This window comes from Dicentrarchus labrax, unplaced genomic scaffold (assembly GCF_905237075.1).
Source record: "Dicentrarchus labrax unplaced genomic scaffold, dlabrax2021, whole genome shotgun sequence".
Classification (NCBI taxonomy): domain Eukaryota; kingdom Metazoa; phylum Chordata; class Actinopteri; family Moronidae; genus Dicentrarchus; species Dicentrarchus labrax.
This window is the reverse complement of record NW_026136712.1, coordinates 19,325,230-19,353,202: the sequence shown is the minus strand read 5'-3', so window position 1 is coordinate 19,353,202 and position 27,973 is coordinate 19,325,230. Positions and strand designations below refer to the sequence as shown.

General features: G+C 39.9%; 2 protein-coding genes across 3 annotated transcripts in view; one reads left to right on the top strand and one right to left on the bottom strand.

Annotated features, from left to right (window-relative positions):
- Positions 1-20,152, bottom strand: part of LOC127373394 (dickkopf-related protein 3-like) — a 21,801-nt gene extending 1,649 nt beyond the window's left edge. Inside the window, exons 1-3 of one of the 2 annotated variants that reach the window (XM_051417826.1) lie at positions 19,844-20,152; positions 357-457; positions 47-221 (exon numbers count right to left, since the gene is read on the bottom strand). In XM_051417826.1, coding sequence (XP_051273786.1) covers positions 47-221; positions 357-437 — 256 coding nt within the window. In that variant the 5' untranslated portion in view covers positions 438-457; positions 19,844-20,152. Of the gene's footprint in view, positions 1-46; positions 222-356; positions 1,121-19,843 lie in introns of those variants that run through there. The other variant, XM_051417825.1, reaches the window with a different exon arrangement.
- On the top strand, positions 11,177-27,973 carry LOC127373391 (plexin domain-containing protein 1). Its single transcript, XM_051417818.1, has 13 exons — positions 11,177-11,764; positions 18,776-18,942; positions 22,117-22,260; positions 22,364-22,433; positions 23,891-24,013; positions 24,100-24,218; positions 24,367-24,466; positions 25,354-25,449; positions 25,543-25,624; positions 25,710-25,770; positions 25,856-25,979; positions 26,908-27,068; positions 27,196-27,973. Exons 1-13 carry the CDS (start codon positions 11,689-11,691, stop codon positions 27,319-27,321), a joined length of 1,449 nt encoding a protein of 482 aa, XP_051273778.1. The 5' UTR covers positions 11,177-11,688; the 3' UTR covers positions 27,322-27,973.

Below are 27,973 nucleotides of genomic sequence, written 5' to 3'. Positions count from 1 at the left end.
TTTTATGTTTTGAATAAACTGCTTTTTAATGTATTTGCTTTCTTACCCTCTTGTCCATTGGGGATGCTGCGGTGGCACTTCCCAAACATGCAGCTGAGTCCGCGGACACATTGGACATCCCTGCGACAGTAGTGGCCCTCCCCTCGTAGAGGAACACAAAGACCAAAGTGTCGATCGCAGGAGAAACCTCGCCCACAGGCCCTGTCATGGTCGCACACAGCCTGGAAAAATAAAACAGGGAAATGAGCCCTGCATGTTCCTAAAAGTGCTGAACATGGAGTTATGTAAAGACTAATAAAGGTGAATTAATATAAGAGAAGCATCATATTCATGCACAGAATCCAGGAATATCTTACCGTGGTTGCTTTGGCTACAGGATCGCTCTCTCTAAGTGCCTTTGCTCCATCTTTGGGAGGGCTGTGAGGCATGTTGAGCATCCAGGCCCATATACGACCTTCTGCCCAGGAGAAGCAGAGGCACAGGCAGAGTATCCACAAATTCCCCAACATTTCCACCAACCAAAAAAAAACAAATCAATAAAAAATAAGAATAAGAGAGACTGAAATTGATTAACTAGATAGCGTGACTCAAGAGAAAGAAAAAATGAGTCACTTATCTATGACTCCACACTATATACAAATCCAAAGCTATTAAGTCCCAGTAAATGTGTAGAGTCAAGACTGTAGGGATCCATGCAGTGACAGTGGCTGCCTCCTCTTCCAGCATGACTTTTATAGGTCACCAGGGCTTGACTTCCCCCCACTGGGCTGTTTGTCCAAGCAACAGGGTAGGAGGAGACAATTAGTTGTTAATGGATTAACTAAATTGCCTGGGTCACCCCCCGCAGCCAGAAAATAGTGGCAAAATGACCAGTCGTGGAGCAGGGAGAAAGAAGGGAAAGAGGGGAGATGGGGCCGGGAGGGGATGGATGGACGTGATGGGCTGACAACAGCTTCACACAATAGAGCCGGGACAGGCACCACCTCTGTGTGGTTATCTCTTCCAGACAAACAAATGAGGAGGACAAAGGCAGACAAATGCATGACATGTTTCACTACTTTGAGTGACAGGTAAAGCCACTGCAGGTCCCGGCCCCCAAACACTGGGCAAACACTCTTGGCCCCGACCTCGACTGCCCCGTTGCCCCCTACCCTATCCCACTTCAGACCCCACGCTGAGAGCAATTTGCAGAAGTGCACCCTGCAGACGACCCCATGATCTCATTAAATGTAATTACCATCAGCCATTAGTTCTCGGGTGGGGGGTGAGGGGGGTGAGTGGAGGGGAGACAAGTTGCTCGAGGGAGAAAAACTGATTCATTTTTGCACATCTTTTTCAACAACGACAGGTTTGCTTTTACTTGCAAACAGGAATCACACCACACATGATACTAACTATAATGCACCGTGGGAAGAGAGTAATAACTTGATATCCTTCAAATTCCACATTTTCCAACGTCAGATTTTGCATTTTAGATGTGAATGATTGTTTGAAGTGAAAGGTTTGATAATATATTATCAGTTTAACTTGAAAATAAGCCAAAGACACAGAAAAATAGAACATACTGTTCTGGTGAAATGCTTCAAACATATTATCATGGGGTAAAAGTGAAAGTAGTTTCTCAACTTGCTAGCTTGTCTTTCATTCACGAGGAGTTTATTTCAAAATGTGTATAACCTCCCTGTCTTGCTTTCATCTGCTGTATAGTTCAGCTTCTTCTCATCACAAGTAGCTGTAATTTATGACATCCTTTTACCTGAAGAGAGTGAGCGGGCGGTAAGGTACCAGTGAGAAGAACTGGCTGGCTGGTTTGAGCAATAAATCCATGAAGGTTTATCATCCAATGTTAAAGGACTGTACAGGATTTTAGTCAGGGGCAATCATTCTATCCTTACACTATAAAGAAATCTAACAGGGATGTTTATTTTAATGTATTTGATTGTCCAACACAGTGCATTGCCAGATGTCACATTTCACTGCAGCAAAAGGTTGAACCAAGTTCCACTTTTCTGCCAGACAACTCTCTGTTTTTTGTCGGAGCCCTCAGCATTTACACCCTTAATGTGTGATTGCAGTGGCGTCACTGAAATGAAGTCAGTTTTACCAATCATTTCCCCACCACACATCTAAGTTGTTTCATGCTGCATGAATCGTGCTCATGTTTCTGTCAAAGAGATGCTAACTCTATGTAGAGCACCAACTCTGATCGACAAAGTAAAATACAAACACTACTGCCTTCTCTGTGCTGTCTCCCAGCAACAGCTTCTTATGATGTTGTTTTTTCCTGTAAGGCTGTGAGGTCAGTTTCTCACAAAAGTCAGCCACAAAACAGTTTTTTTGTCCGAATGGCATCTCTTAATAAGCTCATTGTCATCAACTATTTCCAAAACATCTCTCCTCTGTCAAATTGGCTCTACCTGAACACCTTCTTCTGGTAAAACTCCCCTAAATTCCTCCTAATAACTTAACCAGTCAGAGAAACTTCTATAACTTCTATTTCAGGGTCATGGCTAAAAACTAAGGTGGGCTATGGCATGTGTGTAATCGACCAGGAATGTGCGCTTGCATGTGATGATTGATTGGCCAACACAGTGCCTTGCTGGATGAGGCTGCAGTGCCTTGGCACAAAAGGATTCAACCCTTCTGCTGGACGACCATGCCTTATTTTGCTGAAGTCGTCTGCATTAACACTCCTATGGCTTTAATATACTGCCTCCATTCAAATGAAGGAGGGGGTTGGGTTTTTTCTCACACTACTGATGTCTGTCTGATTGCGCTTTTAATGTTGCTACTTCTCAACATTTGAAATACCTCTCAGAGAAGCCAAACCTGTGCCTATTTTGTAATTAAAAGTTCAACGTGATTTCATACGTTCAGATTGTATTTTATATGCTGTGTATGTTTTATCTGTTCACTGCACCTTATATTTTTACTTTGCACTACAATTATACCACTTATTTATAATTTTTTTTCCTTTTTCTATATTGCATTTTCTATTGCTTTTTTTTTAAATGTCTAGGTTGTTACTTCATTGTGTTGTTACTGTGTGTAATATATATATATATATATGGTTTGTACACATTGTATTGAACAGATGTTTCTCTCCTTTATCCTTTGGAACTTTTTAACAACTGAAAAGTGCTATCTAAGAGAGATTTAAATTTACTTAATAAACTAAAGCAAGCAGATTTACAAAAAAAATTACATTTTAATTAACTTTAAGTATTAATTAATTTGTTGATATGAAGCAAACACATGAGTGAACTGCATACTAATAGCATCTAGTGCCCGTAACATTTTTCTCTTATGGTCACTCCAAGGCTCCGTAGGCTCTGTCTCATTCATCACAAGCCTCCAGGCTACCATTATTCCTGGTATCTTGCTCAACGGTATTCATCAAGTAATGGTGATCACACTGGAGATGTGATGTGTCTTATGATATCTCCAACTGAGACTGTACAATGCAGAGGAACTATAATATCAGTGATCAAAACTTTTGTGTTAACCTGTATGAATAGCTTTACCCAACATTAGCATTCATTGTTTCATTAGCATTCAGTATTTTCACTCAGACTTAGGTGCCTGGATAATTGTTAGTAATTTACATATTCTTAGTGGCAGACAGGACAGATTGGTTACGTAGATATCTCAGCTCCAGGTAGTTAAGTCCTTATCAAAACAGGCTAACACAGACTAATGACGTAATTGGCGGTCAATTAGTAGACACAATAGCAGCAACTGGATCAATTAGCAATATGTAAATAAGTACTGTAACGCGGTTCTGCAACCATCTGAGCAGTTTCATTATTCTGATTCGTGTCGTGAACGCTTAGTGGTACGATACATTAATGATAGATTGGGGAAAATATTGGGATGTAAAAAAGTGGTGACAATGCATTTATGTCAAATTTATCATCTGAGTCACTGAGATTTATGAGTTTTAATGTTTGCAGACTCATCATCAGTCAGACTGTATTTGGCAGTCCACAGCATATGTTATGTAACTAATAAACTGAGAATTTGAAGCAGATCACTAACTGTACAGATAAATTCTCCTCCCATCCAGATGAGACGTTTTGAATTTTGAATTCCCCGTTCTTATCACGCTCCTCCAAACACGTATTTTGGTTCTACATCTGTACTTACGGCAAGATATCCCCCCTTTTATTTACCCAATGCCAACGGCAGATAACTGTCTCCAAATACTCCTTAACATGCTCCCCCAGTGATAATGACTCTGCTAATGACGTTCGTAATGAATGTGCTCACTGTCACAATCAACACTGCTGTGGGTCTTGCAATTAGGGACAAACAAAAACAATGGGCAGGGTGAGTTTTGTCCATTGTAATGGACCTTGACCCCCCACAGGGAGCTCTGAATGGTGGAGGGCACGATGAGTCTGCCTTCCCACCAACAAAAAAACATATTCAGAGTAGGAATGGATGGACGATTGGTAATGAGTTCGACAGAGTGAATGTGTATTCATGGCAATGGAGAACAATGAGGTAAATGTTTCTTTAATATAGTTTCAAAACTAATCTGCTAAGGAGACACTGAGACAGAAGACAGTAGCTTCTCAATCGTATAATAGCTATAGATAGTGGAGGGTAAATGGATTATAAACAAGTAGTGCTATGTTAACTGAGTTATTTGTTCTTTTTTATGATCCAGTATGTTTTATTCAACTGTTAATGCACACTGAAAGCTGTGAGAAGAAGTTGTATAAGTGGAAATCAATGAAGTTTGGTTGGTCAGAGGTCATTCGGGATGTAAATATAATCTATCAATAAAATACAATTTATCAAGCATGATTATTTCAAACATGATGCACTCATCAATATGTTTATATTAACAATGGCTCAAGAGCATTAAAGGTTCAGTGTTTTACGTTTAGGAGGATCTATTGGCAGAAATGGAACATGATATTCATGAGTATGTTTTCATTAGTGTATAATCTTGTTTCGTTGTTTTCTCCTGTAGTAGTACCAACAGACAAACCAACCACTGGCAGTAGATATGGCCATTCAGGTGTTTCGTGGTCACCGTAGTTTCCCCCTTGCAGCTGGAAATGGACGGTGAAATGGTGAGTGAACAACAACACCGCCAGATGCCACTAAATCCTACACACTGGACCTTTAGAGGCCAATATGCTATTTGTCAGATGTCAAATAGCTTTGAACACCAGATTGGGAGGGCTGTTTCCAACTATTTCTGTTACTTTCTGAAACAGATGATCCAACATTCACACCCACTTTTCACCATGATTGGCAATCTCTCTCTTTTCACTCTTTTTCATTAATTGCATTTATCATTTTTCAAATAAACAAACCAAGTGCAACACTATGAATGCCTTCCAGGACAGACTGTCTGAAACTGTGTGCCATTATCCGTAACTTTAAATGCATTTTAAGTTCCGAAGCTGTTCGATCATCCAACAGGCGGTTCTGTTGCACACAGTGTTCTAACATTAACTTCCAGCCTTAAATCTAAACTGAGGTCACATTTTAAAATGAGGTGCTAGAAATGCCTCAGAGCCATTTTTTCAGTCTTAGTGGGCAGCCATTCCACACCTTTCATAGACAGGGCTGTGGTTTTATATCACTCCTTGTGAAGTGAAGTCAGGGGTGAAATGAAGGCCCATTATGTAGTGTAGTGTTGTATTAGTTTACTGAAATTTCAATTTGGCTCTGAAAAGGTTTCAGGACAAATCAAGCATCCTTGTGGTCATGAAAATTAGCATCTAAAAACAAAGGGAATTATACATCTATTTATATATTTTGTTAATGATAACTGTACCCCCTAGCATGTATGTGCAGTATATGAACACCTAATAAATGCTTTATAATTGTCTTAAGTCATAATTAATTCTTAATAACCCCTTAATTATTAACTATTAACAATTTATATACATGTACAAATCATTCACATGTGGGTTTACAGCTGTTAATAGATCCTTAACTGTTTATAGACCGGTTATTAATTCTTCATATAAGTAATAGTTATAAATATCTATTCTATATAATCAATATAATCTTAAATATGATTTTCTTTAGTCAGAAATTGCATCTACAAAATCTTAAAACCAGAATCTTCTGAGATTCTTCATTCACCTGTTTCATATCTGTCCTTCCATTCCCACCATTACCATTGCATAAAGCAGAAAGAATGATGAAAACATGTACTGAATAAACCTTTTTCACCTTTATAAACCTTTTTATACCTCAGCTGATTACTTGTCTTGGTTACTTTGTCATCACAGTCAGTTCAAGTGTCAACAGCTCCCATACCCCATCTGTCTGGAATGATGAAGTAATGTCTACTCAAGTCATTAACTGTGTGTTATCTTAAAAAATAGGTATCTTTATTGTTGATGAGACAGATGTTAACTCAGGTAAAGTTAATGACACTTTTTATATTCATTGTCCGTCATTCCTCCTTTACTGATCCAAAGATTTGCCCTTAAAGGGACCTTAAACTCCTTTCTTTAATGGTAAAACTGTATCTATGCAGCATTTTAAAGCAGAAAACAACCAAAAAAAGTAAAGGGATGATGAACAACAAAGGTCTTGAATTTTATTCGCTTTGGACTGGCCGGGTACACTGTTTGCCCAGCCTAAAGATTTACCAGAAAACCACTACACATAAGGCTTGTCAGCTTCCCATAATGGTAATAACCCTGCCTCACTGACTCATAACAGACTCCACATCTGTCGATTATGATTATTTAGACACAGTGGCAGCCTTCATTTAAAGACACATTTTGACATGGACTTATTGTGCTAAAGTTGATTATGATATGTGCTGATTGTTTTGGGTCCATAGGCAAAATAAATACACTTACCTCATCATTAAATATAACCTCAAATAAATAAAAGCTGTCTACAGATTTTTTAACTCCATTTGTGCTAAGGTTTAAATAATGTTCTCTATAAGCTGTTTCCAATTGGAACAAGACAGAAGAGTGTGACTCCCTCTATAATGGGAAACAGCCCTGTGTCTTCTTTGTGCCAGGTTTTTAAATTAAAAAAAGGGAAAAGAAGAAGAGGGCAAGAGGAGAATCTGGAGCAACGGTCACTGGTGGTCAATAGTCACTAATCAGGTCAGTCCCCATTATTATGATTTTAAAACCATAAAAAACAGCTTGTCAAGTATAAAAGATCTGAAGTAGAAAACCTTTTTAGGGGGATTCTCGTTTTTCTCTCCATCTGCCTTTCTTGCCTTCTCATCATGGTTCCTGTGCAACTCGGGAACCCCCTGGTACTCGTAGCTGTTTGTTATGTGGCCTTTTGGCAGTCCAAACCCTAGGGAATTAGAAATTCTCCCTATCTTTTATTTCATTTGACTTTATTTTTCCAGTCGGAATTACATCCCACCTCTGTAGATGAATCAGCAATGGCAACTTAGGAAACCAGCTTTGTATTGCATGTATTGTTGTCTTCCAAAAACATGTTTATGTTTTCTAGCTACACATGTGTGACAAATTAAAGGACAGACCTATATGAACTGTCTTAGTAGGGCCTCCAAGAACAGCCTCTGTGCCCCTTGAATGAGATTCTACAAGTCCCTGAACTCTACTGGACTCTTGCGGTGTTTTGATGATGGTGGTGGAGCTAACTAAGCACAGCGTTCATTCTCATACTCATCAAACTAGTCAGTAACCTCTCGTGACCTGTGTGAAGGCATCGGTGTTTGTTATAAGCCTGGAAACGCATGGTCCCCCCCCCCCCCATCCCCCATGTGTTTGCAGCTAATTGCACATACTACTGGCGCCATCAGCCTAATATTCCCTGTGCACATTTATGACCGTATACTCAAGGACCTTTCATGGTTGTGGTTTTTATTGATGGCTCTTTGATACCACCATTGACTACGAATTCCTCACACCTCTAAACTGTATCTGTTAGGGGCTGTAAGTGATCAACATCCGCCAGGGAGGGACGATGTACGTGGTGCTCACATTTGGATTCTTTTGCTGGCATTATAACTTTGAAAACTGACATCTTATATCACTAGTGTTTTGGAATTGTCCAACTGTATGTTTCTCTACTCGTTAATTAAAGGTTTCCTTTAATTTTTCATCCATCTTTATGTCTAAGTGACAGGAAGAAGTCATTCGAAAATAAGAGCAGATGTTGATCTATTCTGTCTATACTGTTAATATCAGGGAAGCAGTGAAAGTCCCCACAATGTACATTTTGGTTTTTGCCCACATCCAGGAAGGTACGTTGTGACGTCTTACTGCAACCCACAATTTATGAATGGGGACCGTATGCGCCAACCCCACATGAGGGGACATTATCTGCCAATACAGACACCCAATGTATTATCTGTTCTGTGACAGACTATATCAGGGCCTTAAAACTGTCCCAGGTGAATGAAATGTCAGACTCTCTCTCAGATAAATGCTAAAACAAACTGGTTTATTAAGAACTGATTTGTTATCTTGCCTTTTACCTCAGAGTGAATCCAAGTGGACAGACAACAAAATCCAGTTTTATTAAAATCAATAAAGCAGCTGTGTTTCAAAACATCCATACTGAGTCAGGAGGAAATTCTGAGATTTTGGCAAAGTTGTTGGATGTTGTAACAAAATGAGTAAATGTACTTTTAATGAACTTCTCACATCAATCGGCAAACTAAACAGTCTGGACAGGAAAAGTCTAGTCATTTGGAACAATTTTACTGCACTCATAAAAACTCTTACGCTCCTCACACTAAAGTCATTGTGTTTGTGTATTAAAACGTAGGAAAACAAACATTATGTAAGTTTATGAGGACTCACAGAACCTATTTGGGCAGCGCTCTGCTCATTGGTCGGCCAGTAGGTGTTGGATTACATCCAGTCAGACCCAGCAGATTATCTCCATCAAACAAATGCCCTCATTCATCGTATTTGTCTAGTCTGCAACTTTTTTACCATTAAGCTAATTTAGGAATAAGTCTACTATCAGGAGCTGAAATGATAATGTTTTAAATTTAATTTATTGAATTAAACTGACTTTATTTTTTTGGTTTATTAATTTACAGTTTTCTTCATTCAGATTCACATATCCAAACATCTTCAAATAGAAAGCTGCTGGCTCCTTCATATTTATCACCGCAAACAAACAGCATACACAAGAAATCATAAAAGAAAACGATCGATCATCTGATCCACTTCGTCAATCTAACCCCAAGTGTCACTGTACACCGTAACAGAAGATAGCGTATGAACTCTCTCCAGGGGTTTGTTACTTGAATTCACTGGGACACTTGAAAAACTTCCTCTAAAACGCCTCATTGTTTTTGTGCCACAAGGAATCTGATAATGGACTAATACATGTGATAAGAAATCTGATCAAAAACAAAGCAAATCCTCTTTCCCACCACAGGAAGTGCACCATAACATCTTGTGTGTTTGCTGGTACAGAGTGAATTTAAGTGTTATAGTCTGTGGATACACTTTTTTATCATCTTTAACAGCTGTGCAAGAATTTGTCGAGGCTTGTTTCTTCTCGACAAAGCCCCACATGACTCCCTCCTCTCTCTGACCTGTCCACAAGCATGTAATGCAAATGGATTAACTGCTTGAGACAATATCAAGGGTGCTCACAACACATTTCACAGTTGCCTGGTGTGAATCTTAATACTGATACGCCTACGGATATTTCATCATCCCATCCCACTGGGAGATTTATAATCAAGAACACAGCAGCAGCAAGCTGCAAATATTAAAGCGTGATAAGCTGGTTGTATTCTTTAGTTTCCTTACTGTCAACAAATGCCATATAAAGACCCAAACCAACAATAATCCATCCTACTGACATGTAAAGCTTGATAAATCTTATTGCTCTGCCCATATAGCTCCATTGTTGTCCAAAATCTAATAAAAACACATAAATGTGTTACACTGTTGTGCTGGGTGACACGTTTCTCCATTACCATGAACACACGCTGCAGCTTAGTTTGACTCCATCCCACATATGCCGTCCTGCTGCCGGAAATAACACCACATGTGTATCATTCTGTAGTTTAAAATAGTCCACAACAAATGCACCATTTATTCCTGTTGGAGTAACGTTTGCAAAAACCTACAATGATCAGCTGTTTCTGGAAATTACTGAGCCTTTTTTGGTATTGGTGGGTTTTTTAAAGATTCAGTAGGAACAATTCTGTAAAGATGGTTGCATATCATATTCCACTTGTGCCAATAGATCCTCCTAAATGTTACACACTGGACCTTTAAGGCAGCATCAGTTATATAAAGCAACATGAAATGGACAATATATTCAATGCAAGCCTTTTGGAGTTACTAAATTGTGCATTCAGTGACAGAGTGTGGATTCCTGACTGCTCACAACCTGTTTAGTATCCCCCTACCAGGCTCTGCGTTACTAATCAGTAACATGCAAGAAGCGGGATATAGATTCTTCCAGAGCTACTCAAAAGCAAAACAGCGACTTTGTCAAGCACGAAAGGATATTGTCATTTTTCAACTTCATCTCATCTGATCACTCAAATATACGGTTATTTGAACAAGTAGCTGTTTTATGAAATGAATGAGAGCTGGCAAACCTGCATCCATAGGGCTGCTTTTGTTTATATGCACAGTTCTAGGTCTTCCATTGTTCTTTTTAGAATTATAAATGCAGACTACCTGCTGGTATGGAGAGTTACTACCTCTTGCGCAGGCGCAGAACGTACATGCTAGTAAATAAATACATAAATACATTTATTTGACAACATTAGCTACTAGTAATATATTATTCTGAAACGGGCCATTCTGCATAATGAGTTATTTTAGTTTTGGTACTTTAAGTGTATTTTGATGCTAATACTTTTGTACTTTTAGTTAAGGATGAGTATTTCTACACTGTGTTTTTGCTACTTTTACTTCAGTCAAAGATCTGAGTACTTCCACCACACCAACAGCAGCTACTAAAACAATCCTTGCATCTTTACATTTCCATAACATCACTATGGAAAGCAGAAAAACATGTTCTTACCAAAGAAAAAAACATACAAATTGCTGTAATCCATGTAATATTTCTCAGGCCACAGGGGGAACTTTTCCCAAAATGTCAGCCATTTAACAGTTTGACATTTGTTTTGGTTCAGCATGCTTCCACATGGGGGAGACATGCTCCTCCCAACTCCAACCCCCCTTTTTTGTTTGGATGGGGGGAAAGAAATGAAGAAATACATAAATAATTCCTCTTTGTGGAAGTCTTAAAAAAGTCCAGAGCTCTGTTAGAGAGAGAAACAGAGAGACAAACAAGGAAAGAGACAGAGAGAGAGGGGCAGAGTGAGGAGGGAGTGAAGAGTTTTTTTCAAGGAGAAGAAAATAATCAGGCTGAAGTAAAGGTAGAGCAAAGAGAAAACACCTCACTGTGCAACACTTCAGCTGTTTGTCGATTCTTTTTCTGCCATGGACCGCTCATCCCAGAAGTTCCTCTGAGAGACAAACAAGGACGTAAAGCAGAGAAGAGAGACAGACAGAGGAGGGAGAAAAGCAGTAAACCTTGGCTGAGGTGAGGAAAAGAGCAGTTGTGTGGGAGAGCAGAGGCAAAGCGAGAGCGACGAAAGGCGGGGGAGTGGAGGAGTGAGGCGCCCCGTTCTTCCAGCGAAGTGAGAGGGGAAACAGGGGGAAAAAGAAGAAGAGAGGAGTGATAAAGAGTTGGGGAAGGAGGGAGAAGAGTCGGCTGGACATGGGGCTTTGTGCTGTTCTCCTCATCTGTCTCTCCCAGGCTGAGCTGGGGAGAGTCTGGGCTCAAGAGCATGAAGGTAAGCCCCTGTTCTTCAACGCAAACAGCAAATGCACACAGGTATCTGCATGTATTCTAATATTAACACCATTTTGACTTCCTTTCTTCAGAACAGACTGTAAAGTGCTGCGCAAGACAGCTGTCAAATGAATTCAGGTTAAAAGAAATATTAGCTGACCTGAATTCTTGCTACCAATTCTGGCAAAAGGAAAAGTCTGAAAATGTTTTTGCACTTTTTTTTTGATGGATTTGCATGTGTGTGAGTGTGTACACATGTGTGTGTGAAGCTAACAGGTCCCTTGACATTTCGCTCTGCCAGTCACAGGAAGCACATGAAATGGATTTTCTGCCATTCCCAAAAAACTCTGTATTTCTAATTTAAAAAACCAAGAGTCTGGTGTTCATTTACTTGAAAAATATGTATCATGTGATCGGAAATCCTGTATTCCTAGCAGATAAATGTTTGAGGTTAACCAGTAATTTTGATTATTGCTGGTGTTCTCATTCCAGCAGGCATTTTAGAAAGTATAAAAAGTCAATGAGAGCAGCAGCTGAGCCAATAATATTTAAATTTGGAAATGTTTCTGCTTTTCTACAGTGTGTTGCTTTATCTCATCTCAAACTGTGTCTAATCACCTAAAATAGTGTGCTCGGTTGTTCTATGCATCTCCTGTATATTTCTGCTGTATACTCCTCTGCCTTCCCGTGTGTGTGTGTGTGTGTGTGTGTGTGTGTGTGTGTGTGTGTGTGTGTGTGTGTGTGTGTGTGTGTGTGTGTGTGTGTCTGTGTATGCGCATGTATGTATTTTTGTTCTCCTTGGAGATACATTATTTTTAGCCAGCCCCCGTTCTTCCGCTGCCGCTCCTCCTCCGACAATCAGCGGTGCTCCAGTTTCTCTGGCCTCTCCTGTGGTCCCAGTTCCTCTGATCAGGGGCCTAGTGCTACAGAGGACAACCTGGCAGACCACAGAGACAGATCCCCACTAACACGAGACAATTCAAAGTCCGGCAAAATGTCCTCGCTCATCTTCACCACTTTAATACGCTCGAGTTGTCTGCCTCACCCCTGTACAGCGGGATCCCTATATTGGGCCCTTTTCCCACAGCCTAATAACTTCATCTTAGTGCTTGCTCACACCAGTAAATGGAACAGCTCTTGGCTAAATTGCTGGGGCTGGAAGCTCGATGATGTCTCAAGCCTGACTGCAGACCATGTCACATTTCTTTTAGGGAGTTGCATGGAATTGGTTGTGTGGCTGTGCCTGTTTCCTCAAACTGTGTCGACTGTCTGCAATCGGGAAACAGCACAACTTTAAGTGTCATATTCCAACAAACCTTTCACAAAAGTTCCATGTAGATTTACTTCACATGCTTGAGTAAATCCACTGATTTGAGCAATTCCTTTGGCATTTTGGGTCTGAAATGTTGCTGTTATAAATACTGGTGTGAACATTGTGAACTGAAATGTGTGAATACCTATTTAATGTGTCATTCATGTGCAAACAACTTGACTGAAACAAGACTCATAATGACAATGCTTCCATGGTGATGCTTAATGGATATGTCCACCATATTAGTTTAGCATGTTAGCATAATTACCAATTAGTACAGCTGAGCCTGATGGGAATGTCATTATTTTGCATGTAAACCAAAGTATTGGACACACGGAAATGTTGGCCTGATGATGGAGCTAGATGAAAGTCAGGGGTCAAAGATAGTACATGTGATCCTGAGGGGGCCATGAATGTCTGAATCCCGTCTCACGGCAGTCCATCCAGTGCTTTCTGAAACATTTCACCCAAAACGGCTAATGTCAACCTGCTGGTGGTGCTATAGAGCTGCTAAAGTTGAGGGATCACCAAAGTCATTAGCATACACTGTCTGAGGACAATGAATGGCTATGCAAAATGTAATTGCAATCTGTCCAGTAGTTGCTGAGCAATTTCAGTCTTAACCAAAGTAGTGGAGTGACTGACAGGCCTTTAATTTAATTTAATTTAATCAACGTTTAATCAAAAGTGAGTTATTTTTCCCATTCAGTGAACTCTTCAGGCCTTGTCACTTAGTTCTGTTATGCAGGGATAAAGCTAGAAATTCTGTCACACCTCCCAGTACAGTACTATGGTAACACCTGTGTTTACCCTATTTTATGTCAAAATGGCTGCTATGGCCAGATGTGCCATCTTACATTATATGATATAATCCGTCAACAAAATGTATGAGATCCCTGCCATGAAATTGTTGGAGTCATTTGGTATTGATCACACATTATAAGATATTTGGTCAAAAACAATTAACATTGTGACCATTTAAGCAGTTTTCAAGTGATCAGTGAAGATTAAAAGTTTGTGTGCAGCGATTAATTCCACTACACCGACCTTCTGTCCATTGAATTTAAAAGTAGATACTAACAGTCACCAAGATTATTGCAAAGAAACTACATTTAGGAGTAGCACGAAGACAAATTGATTCACTGATTTTGGCTTTCAAACTGGATGATATATATAGACAATTCTGATCTAAATCTGACAGTCTGCACTGACCAATAGTCTGGGTGGACCTGAGGTTGCAGACAAATGACATAAATGAGCTACAAATGCTACAACACCAACTAAAACTTCTTCTGGGTTGACACCAAGACAATATTTTATTCTTAGTCTGATTATTTTAGCCAAAGGGAATACAAGTAACTCTGCAGTCCAGCCCGTACTTCCTGCAGTACAACACAATACAGCAAAGACCACACATAGCCAAAGAAGCTCATTATGTAAATGAAGCTACCAAATACAAAGCTGAACACCAGTTCTGTTAATCTAACAGATGTGAGATGATAAGTATGTGATATGTTCACAACGATATCAAACAAATACATAAAATAGATTTTCTTGACAGATTGTTAGTGGATTAACAGATCATTAGTGTTGGAATTTGGTAGATTTTGGGAATTACACATGAAGGAATAAAATATGTTTTAAATAAAAATGTATTCTCATTTCAAAGTGTTGAAGGGACTTAAATTAGACAGGGTCTACTGTGCATTTCTTACCATAAAATAATTTCCTATTGTGGAAACTATAAATACTGCATCACTGAAAAACTGATAAATAACAGTGAACTGCAACTGATGAACACCATCTGTAAACTGGAGGCTACGTATCAGCTGCACTAACAATGGAAATTAAGATCCAAATAGTAATAAAAAACAACCCGATGACAGTAAATTAAACATTTTCTAAACTCTAGGCCTGATCCATTTGTCCGTATTTATCTAAACACCACATTTTTCCTTTTCTTTTCGGTTCCTTATCAGTCCAGCTGCCAGTGTTTGTGATTGTGTGTTATGGTTACTGCTGTTCCTGAGGGTAAGGTGCCAAATGGCTTCCTCCCACGCCATAAGCTCCAGGCTGGTTTTAACACAGATCACCCTTTTAGAATCCAACCACAATAAAACCACTGTGCTAAACTGCAATGACACACACTGACACACATAGCAGTGACCTCACATTGTGATTACTGTTCCACTGATTCTTTTGCCAGAAGACTGCAGGTGCTTTGCTAATCCCCATCCTGACACTAACACTGTGTCTCATCTTCAACAGCATGCAAAACCTGACTGCTACAGGGTCATGACTTTGTTTGTAGCTTGAGATTTGGACAGTGCATAATGGTTCACTCTCTTCAGTGTATCTGTCTCTGGAGCAAAGATGTTGGCCTTTTGTTCTCTTTTGTTGGGCCTGCAGAAAATTCTCTTTTCCTTTGTGCCCTCAATGTATCTTAGCTTCGACTTGAACTTCAAAGTGTTGTTGCATTTACCCAGAAAGAGGTAATTTTCAGAGGAAATTTATTTTTCATCCCTGGACTTCCTCCAGTTGAACAGACTGAAAGACCATTTAGCTTTTGTCTCAGTTGAGGAACGTGGTTTGGTCTAGTGTGTCTTCAGCTGCTGTCTAGTCTTCAAAAGCTGCTTTCAAACAGTAAAAACATAACCTATAATCTTTCTTACATGTCTGTCATCTGCAACAAATGATCAAAGAAATGATAAATACTTTGAATTCTGCTATAAGATATAAAAAAAAGTAATGACAGAACATCACAGAGCTACTGTATGCTTCTGGAAAAAGAAAGAGAGCAAGAGATCAGGGGAATGTGAAACAGGCGCGTGGGAGCCAGTAATGGGATGAATGTACACAGTATCCATAGCACACTGTATATTTGCTCACAATGCTGTGTCCTAGTTTGATGTGACTCCCAACACCCACTAGAGGTAGTTGCTGCAATGCAGGCACATCTGAAGAAGCAGATACGGTGGACACCGCTGCCATGCAGGTGCCACCGTCTCCTAACAGCTAATGTATATTTGCTAATCATATGAAATAAGCCTACAAGAGTCAGTACACCTGGCGCTGCAAGATATGTTGGATTAAACAGCAGGACATGTGACATTCTGCAAATGCACAGATGTAACCTGACATCATCCTGGCAGTTAACAGGAATATTCTAAATTTAGAGATTTGTCAAAATCATTTCCATGCATTTTATTCTTACAGAGGGGGCATCATAGTGTATGTACATTTAAACCACCTGCTATTCATAAAAGGAAATTGTCCCACCATCACTTTGGATTCTTTGGGCCCTGTTTCAAATTCACCAGGATGTTTTTTCTTTCTGCTCCAGTTTTCACATTCCCAGTGCAGGTTCCACATACACATGTGTCTGCCAGACCTGATGCTTCCGAGGTCAGTTAAACTCAAGTCCTTACGCAAAGCCCAACCCACTCTTGAACTCTCTTTTTGTTGGAAGTCCATCCAGGCCCAGATGCAGGCTGTTAGATAAGGTTAGAGACAAGCTCCACACTTACACACAAGTTTGTAAAGCAAAATCTGAAAGTGACCTATGAAGTGTAAAGGATGCAGAAAAATATATGCACAATCAAATACAGGCTGCCTGTACTGCTAAATGTTCATTCTTTAATAACTAATGCATACTCCTTGATGTGCCACTTCCAGTATTCCTCCTCCACAAAGACTCTTCCTCATCTCTTCCCCCTGCTGTTTGACGCCTCCTCAGCTGTTTTGTGATGATGAGTGCTACCAATCTGACCCAATTAGTAGCCTCTTGTTCTGAAGCTGGGGAAATAGCTTCCACTGCACCGTAATCAAACAAGATTCCTCATTAGAGCTGTCTCCCCTGTGTGTGTGATAACCTCTCGATGTTTCTTTAACTTGTCCCATTTTGTTTCTCAAGTCTCTTTGTCGTTGTACTTTGCTTCTCTAACAATAGAAAATGTACTTGATACAATCCCTGTGCAATAAGAGCACTCCAATGAGGTGTAACATTTAGAGTATCTCACAGCATAAAGGACAGAATGTCAATATGCCCAGCCAAGAAATAGTGCCACGTAGGTCAAAAGTATGTGGATACCCAAACATTACACCCATATGTGATTGTTAAACATCTCATTCCAAAACCATGGGTATTCAGCTGCATCGACAACAGCCTAAACTCTTCTGGTTTCAGGCTTTCCACTAGATTTGAGAACCTAGCTGCAGGGATTTGCTCCCATTCAGCAACAAGAGCATTAATGAGCTTCAGCAGTGATGTTTGGTGATAAGGTCTGGCTCACTCACAGTCAGCGTTCCAGTTCATCCCAAAGGTGCTGTGGTCAGGGCTCTGTGCAGGCCAGTTAAATTCTTCTACACCAAACTGTGAAAAACATTTCTTTATGGAGCTTTATGGCATTGTCATGTTGAAACAGGAAAGGGCCTTCCCCAAATTATTGCCACAAAGCTGGAAACAAACTATTGTCTAAATTATCATTGAATGCTGAAGCATTAAGATTTTAATTCGAATAAACAAAGCTAGCCAAACCAGGAAAAAACAGCTCCAAACCAAAACTACAAAAAAAGTATGTGGACAACATCCAGCCTGTCCACATACTTCTGATCAAATGCTGTAAACACAATTTAAACAGAAAGAGGCTGAGAGGGGGGTCTGCAGCTCAGGCTGGCTCTTGTCTTTCCCTCTCTCAAGATGATCATAACATGCTGTTACTTAATTGCTCAGTTTAGCGAACTAACAGCTAACATAAAATCTAGACAGCACACTGGATTTAATCCCTTAACTTGTTCTTCAGTTAGAAAACAGCAGAGCCTCTCACCCTGCTGAACGGCCAGCGAGTTCTGCTGACCTTGCAAGTCTGTTAACCAAAAATGTGCACCGGACAGTGAGTCATAGATCAGTTTACTGTCCAAAAAGAGAAGAAAGAAATACATTCCTCAAGAAAAGTGAATGTGAAAAAAATATAAACATCCATCTACGATCTGTTGAGCAGATGACCCACACGAATGTAGGTGGTCAGCAAAGACATGAATACATAAACACATATAGACATTGTCTAAGAATACTTGGCCAATAAAAGCGCTGGCACAACATGAAGGTTGTATTCATGCTTCACAATTAGGTAATAATCATCATGGCACTATCTCTGTATGGCAGATGTAAAGAAAATGCACTCATTAGTCTTTTTTTTTCTCTTCTTGGTTTTACCAGTTGCGGTTTTTGTGTGAGTTATTGCTGTAAACCTTTAAACATGGGTTGCATTTTCTGTGGACATGTCTGCCTGTTAATGATCCACATTATGGTAACCAATAAAGAGCAGATGTGACCACAGGTTTTAACAGCTAAACTGTTTTAATTCCATTTAAAGATAACATTTGACCAGATCATTTTAGAGTTCTTTTCACACATTTTTAATAATCGAGGGGAGAGTTGGATAATCAAGTCTTTCTCAAAAGTCTGGAATCTAGAATTTGGTGCCTTATTTGTTGAGGACCTGCCAGCGTGTAATCACTTATTGATTGATAGCTAAATAATTAATACAGCATTAAGAAAACATAGCGAGAAGAAACCTCTTGACCCTGCAGAGTTCTAAAGGCATCTGCTTGCTCTTGGATTCAGTCCTCCGGGATGTCTCTGCATGCAGAACCCACATGTGTGTTGACTTTGTGGCCATAATGCCTGTCTTGTCCTAGATGCACTGAGAGGGACTCCTCTGCGGACAGATGGGGATCCGTCTGGTTTTCACAGAACCAGAAGGGACCAGCAGACCCCACACAAACACAGAGAAGCCCGCAACGCACAGGCTGAAGGTGGAGGAGTTGATATCAGTACCCTGCCTGACAACATGACCCGCATTGTGGTGAGATTCAAACAACTGACCCTTTGCTTGGTCCCGCCTCCCCTAGTTACTCTTGCTAAACCAGTCTAGTTATACCGTTTACCATAATGATGGTGGCAGAATTATCACTTAAAGTCTGGGTAATCTTTAAAAAAAGGGTCTTTGCTTTTAGACAAAGGTAGAAAGTTTATTCACGGTCATCACAATACTTCAGTCTGTTCATTTTGATATGTAATGTGTCCTCCAGAATAAAAAAAAAAAGGCAAACCAATAAAAAATGTGGTCAAAAAAAGAAAAAATATACTTGGACATCAAGACAAGTTATATTTAGGCTTTATTGTTTGTATTTTAGAACAATCTGCCTCATTTTTATAAGAGAAAAGACCTTGAGAATGTGTTTGGCAAACATAATGCTTGGGTAACAAGTTTGGCTAGAGTTGTCTTAACTCTTCAACTCTGCAAAAGAGATGCTAACATAAGCCTAAACTTAGCCCTGGTTCCATAGAAATGCTTAAGGAAGCGAAAGTGCACTGCTCTTTAATGTAGGTGGAGCAGTTATGGCTTTATCGACAGTATTCTTCAGTTTTACGAGAGAAAAGATCTCAGAGATGAAGACTAGTCGGATGGTTTGGCAAATATACGTCTGGTTAACTGCCCCAACGCCGTTAAAGAGCAGCACACAGCCAACTCCCTGAGCTTTTCTATGTAACCATGCAGGACTGTCTTGCACTCAGTGGATGAGACAGTCCCAAATGACACTAGCCTGAAGTCTGACAGAAGAGTGGGGAGGTCATCATCCAACATAGCCAGCTAGCTACTTAGATACATCCATGGAAATTAGTAACAGATGCCACGAAAATGGATGATGGATAAGCATGGATCAATGTATTGTAAATCTACAAGTTGTTGTAAATTGACTTACAGGCATGAGAACTGACATATTCCTTAGATCCTCATGAAGAACATTTTGTTTAGTGGCCCCTAGCAACTGCTGCTGTAGCTTTTGTTTTGACTGAAAGTGACGTCGGCATGGCGGATACGTCACTGATTATTTTGGAAAAATGAGAAACAAAATATTCCCTACTTCTGCAATAAATCTGCAAACATGAACACGTCAGGCAGAATTAATGAAGTGAAACTAATACGTTATTACTAGGCTATTATGAGGTTTAACCTACAAAAAGAAGAAGCAGGGAATAATTTATGTGAAGTGTATAAGCTTTAACCTGACAATGGATGTGTTATTGTAATAATACTGTGCTCAAAGGTTAATCGAGGTAATAATCTTTAAACTGTGCCAAGCTACAGGAGCTTTGAGCGGAGGTCATTGTTATTAGATTTCTGTCAGGTGGACCTGTCCTGTGCCATTTTCCATTCATTACCTTTTAAATCTGTGTGTGTGTGTGTGTGTGTGTGTGTGTGTGTGTGTGTGTGTGTGTGTGTGTGTTTGTTTGAGTGTGTATGATGAGGTTTTATTTGTGTCTTGTGTCCCAGACTCATCTTTCACTTGAATCAGCCTCAGTAAAATTCAACCCAAATAAATTGTGTTGTACATTTTTTTTCCCCTCTCCTACAAATTCAAATTGAAAACAGACGACAGCCTCGTCCTGCCAACTTACAGTGTTTGTTTAAGCGTGGCTGTGCGTGAGTATGCGCGCTTGTGCATGTGTGTGTGCTCGTGAATGACTCACTTGGACAAGATCACAAGTAGCCCTGTTATACTGCTGCTGTTGCTGTTTTGGGGGAGGTCTGATCCCAATTTCCAAGACCCTCTGCCTCTTGTCCAATGCGAGTCTCTTCAATAAATCAGTCAGCTGTGAGGTAAAAGTATGATTGTTCCCTTCTCCTCACCTATAGGCTAAATCCCATACCCCCTAGAAAACACATGCTGGTGTCAGGCAGCAGAGATGGGAGAAATAAAGTGGGTCACTTGCTGTATATGGAGCAGCCGGAGAGGCAGTGAGAGCGCTGCATTTAACTGCTCTACTTTCTGAGCCCACACTAAACCCCAGAACCATTGCTCTCTGTCACCTTGAACTGTGGCATACATTAATAATGCCATCAAGACTGGAGATATGTACGAAGACACATGCCCTCGTTGTCAAAGCACCGTGTGTGATGTGTAAACAGCTCCCCCAAGTGGAGCTGTAAGGACAGAAATAGAGGAGATGAATCCCAGATGTCTAGTGCGGTGGTTCCCAACCAGCCCCTCAGCACAAATCTCCTCTTACTGCCACTTTGGAATGGTTGTATGTCTTTGTGATTTTCTTTTTTTCAGATTGTCTGAATATTTTTGGAAAGAAAAAAGGCAAAATGTAGAGAAAAGCCTCCAAAAAAAGTACATGAATTTGTGTAGCAGATTTTTTTTCTTACCTTACAACTGCTTGGATTCATCCTGTGACTCCTCGTGGGTTGGCAACCCCCAGCTTGGGAACCACTGTCCTAGTGTGGCATCATGCCTGATCCTCTCTGATTCACCATCATTCGATCATGTCATGGCAAAATGACTGGAAAAAAACCCCCAATCGAATAAATTAATTAAATGTTCTAGTCAAGGTATTAGTATTGTAAATCAGTGGATTTCAGGCTGATACAAACTGAAATAGAGAGTTTTGTGTCAACCATATGAAAAAAAACAGGTGAAAGAGGGTGTGCATACGTCAAGATTAATGTCTTTTTTTTGATGACATGTGTATGAAATATATTTCAGGGCTACAATTAATAATTATTTCAATTATTGATTAGTCTGTAGATAATTTTATCAAATAACAGTACAAAACTCAAAAAGATTTAGAAAAACAACTAAAATGATTAATTAATGAGTGAAAGCAGATTCATCTTCAGCTAATTTCATAAGCAGATCTAATATAATAAAGTGTGAGATTTTAGGGTTTTTTCTAAATGGGCAACACATTTTCCGTTTTTGTTTCTAAATAAATGAACTAAATACTAGGGCAGAACAACAGTGTTAACTCACAATTTGAAAGTGTGCAACTTCATAAAATCATAACACCTGCAATTTTAATAACATTATTAACAATTTCTTAACAAGCTGAAAGTGTAGTCAGGCTGTCGAGGCAAACGTTGCCAGCAAATGTACTCAGCTGTAACTAATCAAACTTCAAAACTCTACCTCACCATGAATAATGATTCATGAAAACTTCACTTTCCTAATGAGTGCCCTCTTTCTCGCAGGAGGACTCCCAGAGGTACTACAGATGGCAAAGTTTTGGTCCAGCAGACAGACGGACTGATGATTTGTGGGTGGATCTGAACACCCTGCACAAGAGCCAGGTCCAAATCCACGGCATACTGTCCAATACACACCGACAGGCAGCGGTGAGATGAACACAAAGACAAAGGAAGACACTGCGCAAACACACACAAACATAACCGTCTGATTTATTACCCAGCCATGTCTGATATTTTCTCTTTTCCACAGAGGATAGCGCTTTCTTTTGATTTCCCTTTTTATGGACACCACTTGAGACAAATTATCGTAGCGACTGGTGGTGAGTTTCACTTTACATTACTCGATATCATAGCAGCACTCAACTACTTTGCTCTTCCAATCAGGAGATCGAACTTCTGCCAGCGTGCTGAAGGAGACTCTGTCCTACCCTGGGGAAATATTCCAAGCATACCAGGCGATAATAAACCTGGTTAATTGTAAATGTCTTCATTTTTTGATGATTTTAATTGCTTAAAGAGTTGCTGTGCATGTCCTACATTTTCAACCCACAGACATGATTATGAGAGAGTTAATATTCAACATTCATGCTACCATGCTAATGAATGTGCAAGGGATGGGATTGAAAAACTGATATTTCACTAAATTAATTCAATGTTGTTCTTTTTTACAGGCTATGGTCTTTTTGAATCAAGCAATCGTATCATGATGTTTATTATGTGATGAACATTGCTATTGTTTGAATGGCTGCAGGGGGCATTGTGGTTGTTGGTCATACATCATTGCTTGTCGCTGCTGTCATATGAGCAAAATAAGACTATTACATGGAGAGGTTCATCAGCTTTAAAACCAGGTGACGCCACAGAAACAGATATCAGCATCTTCATTACTACAAATCATGAATACTTAATATCACTGTATTTTGAGGTGAACTGTTCCTTTAAACTAGTTTCCGGAGTTTGCTAGTTATGGATGCCCCCCTTATAGTCGACTAAACCTCTAGTGTGTAAAGGGAGCTGCACCTTATCACCAGGACTGAAGTATCACAGGATTGTTGCAACTGACCTTTTTTTCTCTTGTAATACGACACTGCTGTATGTGCTAGCTGCTAACTAGCTAGTTAGTCGCCCTATTAACATACTGTACCCGGGATGTGAGCTCAAAGGACAGTGGGAGCTTCGTTTGCTCTACTAGCATTGGAGAATGAGCACCAGAGCCGGAACCAGTGTTATAAGCATCAATTTGGCCAATTTCCCCCTTCTGTGCTCAGAAAACAGGGAAATCTTATAAAAATAAGAAATCTTAAAACAATCTTTATTATAACAATCTTTAGCCTTCTATATAATTGTGTACTGTGAACTTCTGGGACTGTAACACTGCTTTTATCAAGTTATAATCTTTGTCAACTGGGACACCCTGGTAGAGCATGCACCCCAAGTACTGAGGCTGAGTCCCTTACCGCAGCGCCCAGGTTCGATTCCAACTGGTCTGTCTGTCTCTTCCCATTTCCTGTCTTTCTTCCACTGTCCCTATCCATTAAAGGCAAAGAAACCCCCTAAGAATTCTATTCAAAGACACAACAAAACTTTGCATGAATAAAACAGGCTAAATTTGACCAGTACCAAGAAAGTATTAAGGTTTTAAATACATTTAAAAAGTATGAAGCTCTAAAGCATGCATTCGAACAAAAACCATAATAGTTTGTAGTAAATGGGTACAAACATGCAACAAAGTTTCATTTTTAACATCTGTAACTGCGTTTCTGCCCCCTTCCTCCAGGGTTCATCTTCATGGGGGACATAACTCATCGAATGCTAACTGCCACACAGTACATCGCTCCCCTCATGGCCAACTTTGACCCCAGCTTCTCCAAAAACTCAACAGTGAGGTACTCGGACAACGGTAAGCGGGAGCTCCTCAGTGAAGTCGGTCACGTGTGGGAGCTGTGTGGTTTTCTTTGACCAGCCTCTGTTTCCCACTCTGCTCAGGTAATCTGTTTGTGGTGCAGTGGGACAAAGTGCGGCTAAAGGACCGAGAAGCTGAAGGACCTTTTACTTTCCAGGCAGCCCTCCACAGAAACGGAACCATTGTTTTCAACTACAAAGACGTAAGTAATGGATTTAAACTCTTTTCCTCATCCTCTATACAGTTTTATTTATGCAGTTCATTGATGTAGTCACCATTTGCGAGGGGGAACGAGCCAAAGATGTTGCGTGTTTAGCTATGTTCAAACAAACAGTGCTGTTATTTTTCAGATCCCCGTACCAGTGGCGAGAATTAACTCGACTGAGCATCCAGTGAAAGTGGGACTGTCTGATGCTTTCATGGCGTTCCTCCCGTCCGTGCAGCCTTCAGGTCAGTTCTCTATAACATTTTTTTTTTTTTAACACAACTGCCCACTGTGACAAAAACATCTTGTTTCTTATAATAATCCGTTAATTGTTATAATATTTTTTTTCGGGTCAATTTAATAATTAAAAAAGAATCGTTAGAACAAAATACCAATAAGAAAATTTCAGAATTTCTTATAAGAGAAGGATCCAGCAAACTCATGAAGAGAAGGCATTATCTTAAGGACAGCAGGCATATTTTGTTATAGGTGCTACTATATCTATATTTATCTGTTGTTTTGTTACCTTTAAATCTGTTAATAAAATCTGTTTCATAGAGTTTTGGTGGAAGTGCATTACAGTGTATTATATAGCTGTTGAGCATTTGTCATTAACTGAAAATGTAAGTCTGAATCGCGTCTTACTTTGATTGTCCTCCTTTATTTAACCACAATTTTAGTTTTTTTGTTTTAATATTTCTTTTTTTTGTTAGCTCCTGTTTAAGTGGGAGACTTATTGAAATGTTCACGTATTCTTGACCAATCGACTTTATAGCATATCATTCAATGACAGTTGTGGGATTGTTTGCTTGATGCTGTCTGATCGATGGTTAAAGCCAACACAGTCCGGAAGCTGATATTGAGTTTTTGAGTATATATATCCAAATAAATAATGATGTTTATTCCTTCTGAACCTCAACTTTGACTAATGCTTATTTAGTCACAAATACTAATATTATATTGCTGAATATAATCCTCAGTGTGTAGCACCAATGGACATGTGTTTTAATCCAGGACAAAGGGGTTTGTATCTTTGCAGCCTTCTGTGTCTCTGCAGTTGATCAATGAGAAAATGTCTTTTTCTAAGAGGTCAACAAGTGTTGCATACTAACATTTTATATTTGTCTTGAAGATACCAAGCAGCGTACGATCTATGAGTATCATCGTGTTGAGATTGACACCACAAAGATTGCGAACAGATCTGCTTTTGAGTTCACACCTCTGCCCAGTAAGTATCCTCACAGACCGAACTTTATACGACAACTTAGCCTCATTATTCACCTCTTTAACCCCCAGAACACTGTGTATCCGATTCCTCCAGCTTGTCTTCAACACACATCCTGTGACCTCTGCCTAACATCCAACTTGACGACTGGCTGTGGTTGGTGCAACACACTTCAACGGTAGGATGAAAAGATTAAAGATTTGTCTTGTAATGAAGCCGTAAGGGACCCTGGCTCTTCTCATTTTGTCCTCACTGAGTTTCAGATGTTCTGATGGTATCGACCGGCATAGGCAAGAGTGGTTAGATTATAACTGCCCTGAAGAGGTGAGATACATTTTCCATTTACACAACAGAGAAATGAGCAGCTGTTTCATTCTTTCTTGAGTCATTCCTGTGGGCATTCACTCAGGCAAAGGGCACATGTGAGGATTACAACCCCGTACTACCTGAGGGATCTATGAGCTCCTTCAACAACTCTTCCCCAGGTCCAACACCTTCTTCAGCAGTGCCCGAAGACCAGCCTGTCACTAGAGGTACATTTCTCTGACGCAGACTCTAGGGGGAAACAGATAGAGAGGTACGTCAGCGATGGTTGATTTCAATAATCCAGGTGGTCTGGAGAAAGCTGAATCCAAATCAGTAGACTGGAGTTTTGCTTGACAGTTGATTGATCAAAACTCCTCCTTGGATTCAGCTTTCTGAATGAAGATAATGAAGATTTTCTGGTTTGATATATTATAACAACATTGCTAAAAAGAAGTCAGACGGAAAAGAAACACAAGCAGTGAGACAATCAGATAAATTTCCACATTAGCCAAAGTTATTTGGAAGAAAAAACAAAGGCGAACAGTAAAATTATTACCAACTTTGACACTGTTGGTTTCCAACCTGTCTGTCCTCTGGCTGCTTATTTCTTGTCACGTCTGACGTTGTTGTTCCCTGATCTCAGAACTATTTTGGTACAATGTTGTTTTTATTATCAATAAATGGCTCAAGCTATGAAAATTAGCTCCAAGTTGTAAGACATCAGAAATATTCATCTAACCGTCTTAATTATTTTTCACAACTCAGCTGTTTCAGGCTTGATTTGTCAGTTCATTTGCCACGACTGTGTTGGTTATCAATTTTACTGCACACAGATAATTATTTCATTTTGTCTCATGTTTGTCTTCTTTTGTTCGGTCCTTCTCTTGAGTGTGTAAAGTGCTGAGATATTTTCCTGAGAATCTATGGAAGTGTTTAGAAATATGCTGTAACTTATAACAACCTCACGGTAGTTGGCAAGTACAATCAGACCTCTTATAGCCAGTTGTCTTACTCAAGGACCCTCTGAAAGTCTTTCCTGTATCAACAGTATCCCACCAAGTCAGACTATATGGCTCCATCTGTTGCCCTAAGGTTGCTTCCACGTGCAGTATTTGCTTACACAATAACAACAATCTCTGTTCTCCTTGCTTTCAGATTTACAAACGGGTCCTCCAAACCATAAGGGGATAACCGAGAACACAGCCATTATAGCAGGTGTAGTGGCTGCGCTAGTTCTGCTTGTAGCTCTGACCTTACTGGCTGTCTACTACATCAACACACACCCCACAGTGGCTCCACCATTCTACCTCATGCAGGTGAGAAAAACACCTTCATACATTCTGCAGAGTCAACAGTTTATTTTTCTGCTAAAAGATATCCCACATGCACGCTCAATGTTTGTCTGCTGCCTGGCCTTTAGCAACTACTGTCTGTTGTTCGTAGCGACGCACCAATAACTACTGGCCCTCCATGAAGTTCCGCAACCAGGGCTGTCAATCCAGTTACGCTGAAGTCGAGCTCGGGGGTCATGAAAAGGAAGGTTTCATTGAAGCTGAGCAGTGCTGCTAAGGGTCCTGGACTTGCGGGACTCAGTCAGAGGAAGAAAGGACACCATCTTGAGGACTGCAAAGGTATTACAAGGAGATGAATGTGGACAATCAGGCCGACCATCGACACAGGATGTCAGTACTCCAACCTTGGCGGCTGGACAGTGTTTACTGTAACTGCTCTTGTAGCTCTTGCCAGCTTTCTCTGTGTCTTTTGCTCTTTGCCATCACACAGGGCATTTGCCATATTATCCAAAGGTTGGAGGGTCCGACAGGAAGCCGACTGTACAGAAATGATGAGATGCAATGGTGTAACTGTACAAAACCCATCAATGCAAGGGGATGTCAGGGAATGAATCTAACTAGCCTTCATACTGCAAACCAATGTACAGCTCAAGTTAACTATGTGTTTTTGTTTTCATTCAGTTTATGGAGTTATTTTTTGTTTCATGAAACTTCCACACGACCAATGACTGGTTCATAAAATGTTATATCTCTGTGGACTTCACTATAACAGATATTTAGCTATATAACTGATAGTGATTATAATGATCATCTTGAACTTCTCTGGAGAAATATTGTTTGGATGAATTTTAGAGGCATCAAGTTATGAGAGTTTTCTTTGAACCTTTCTGTTTAAATGTCTTATAATAAAAGCTGGTGGTGAGTGTTGA

Coding starts and splice junctions, on each gene's coding strand:
- LOC127373391 (XM_051417818.1), top strand. CDS start 11,689: ATGGGGCTTTGTGCTGTTCTCCTCATCTGTCTCTCCCAGGCTGAGCTG. Junction 18,943..22,116: donor ACAACATGACCCGCATTGTG/GTGAGATTCAAA, acceptor TCTTTCTCGCAG/GAGGACTCCCAGAGGTACTA. Junction 27,069..27,195: donor CACCATTCTACCTCATGCAG/GTGAGAAAAACA, acceptor TGTTGTTCGTAG/CGACGCACCAATAACTACTG.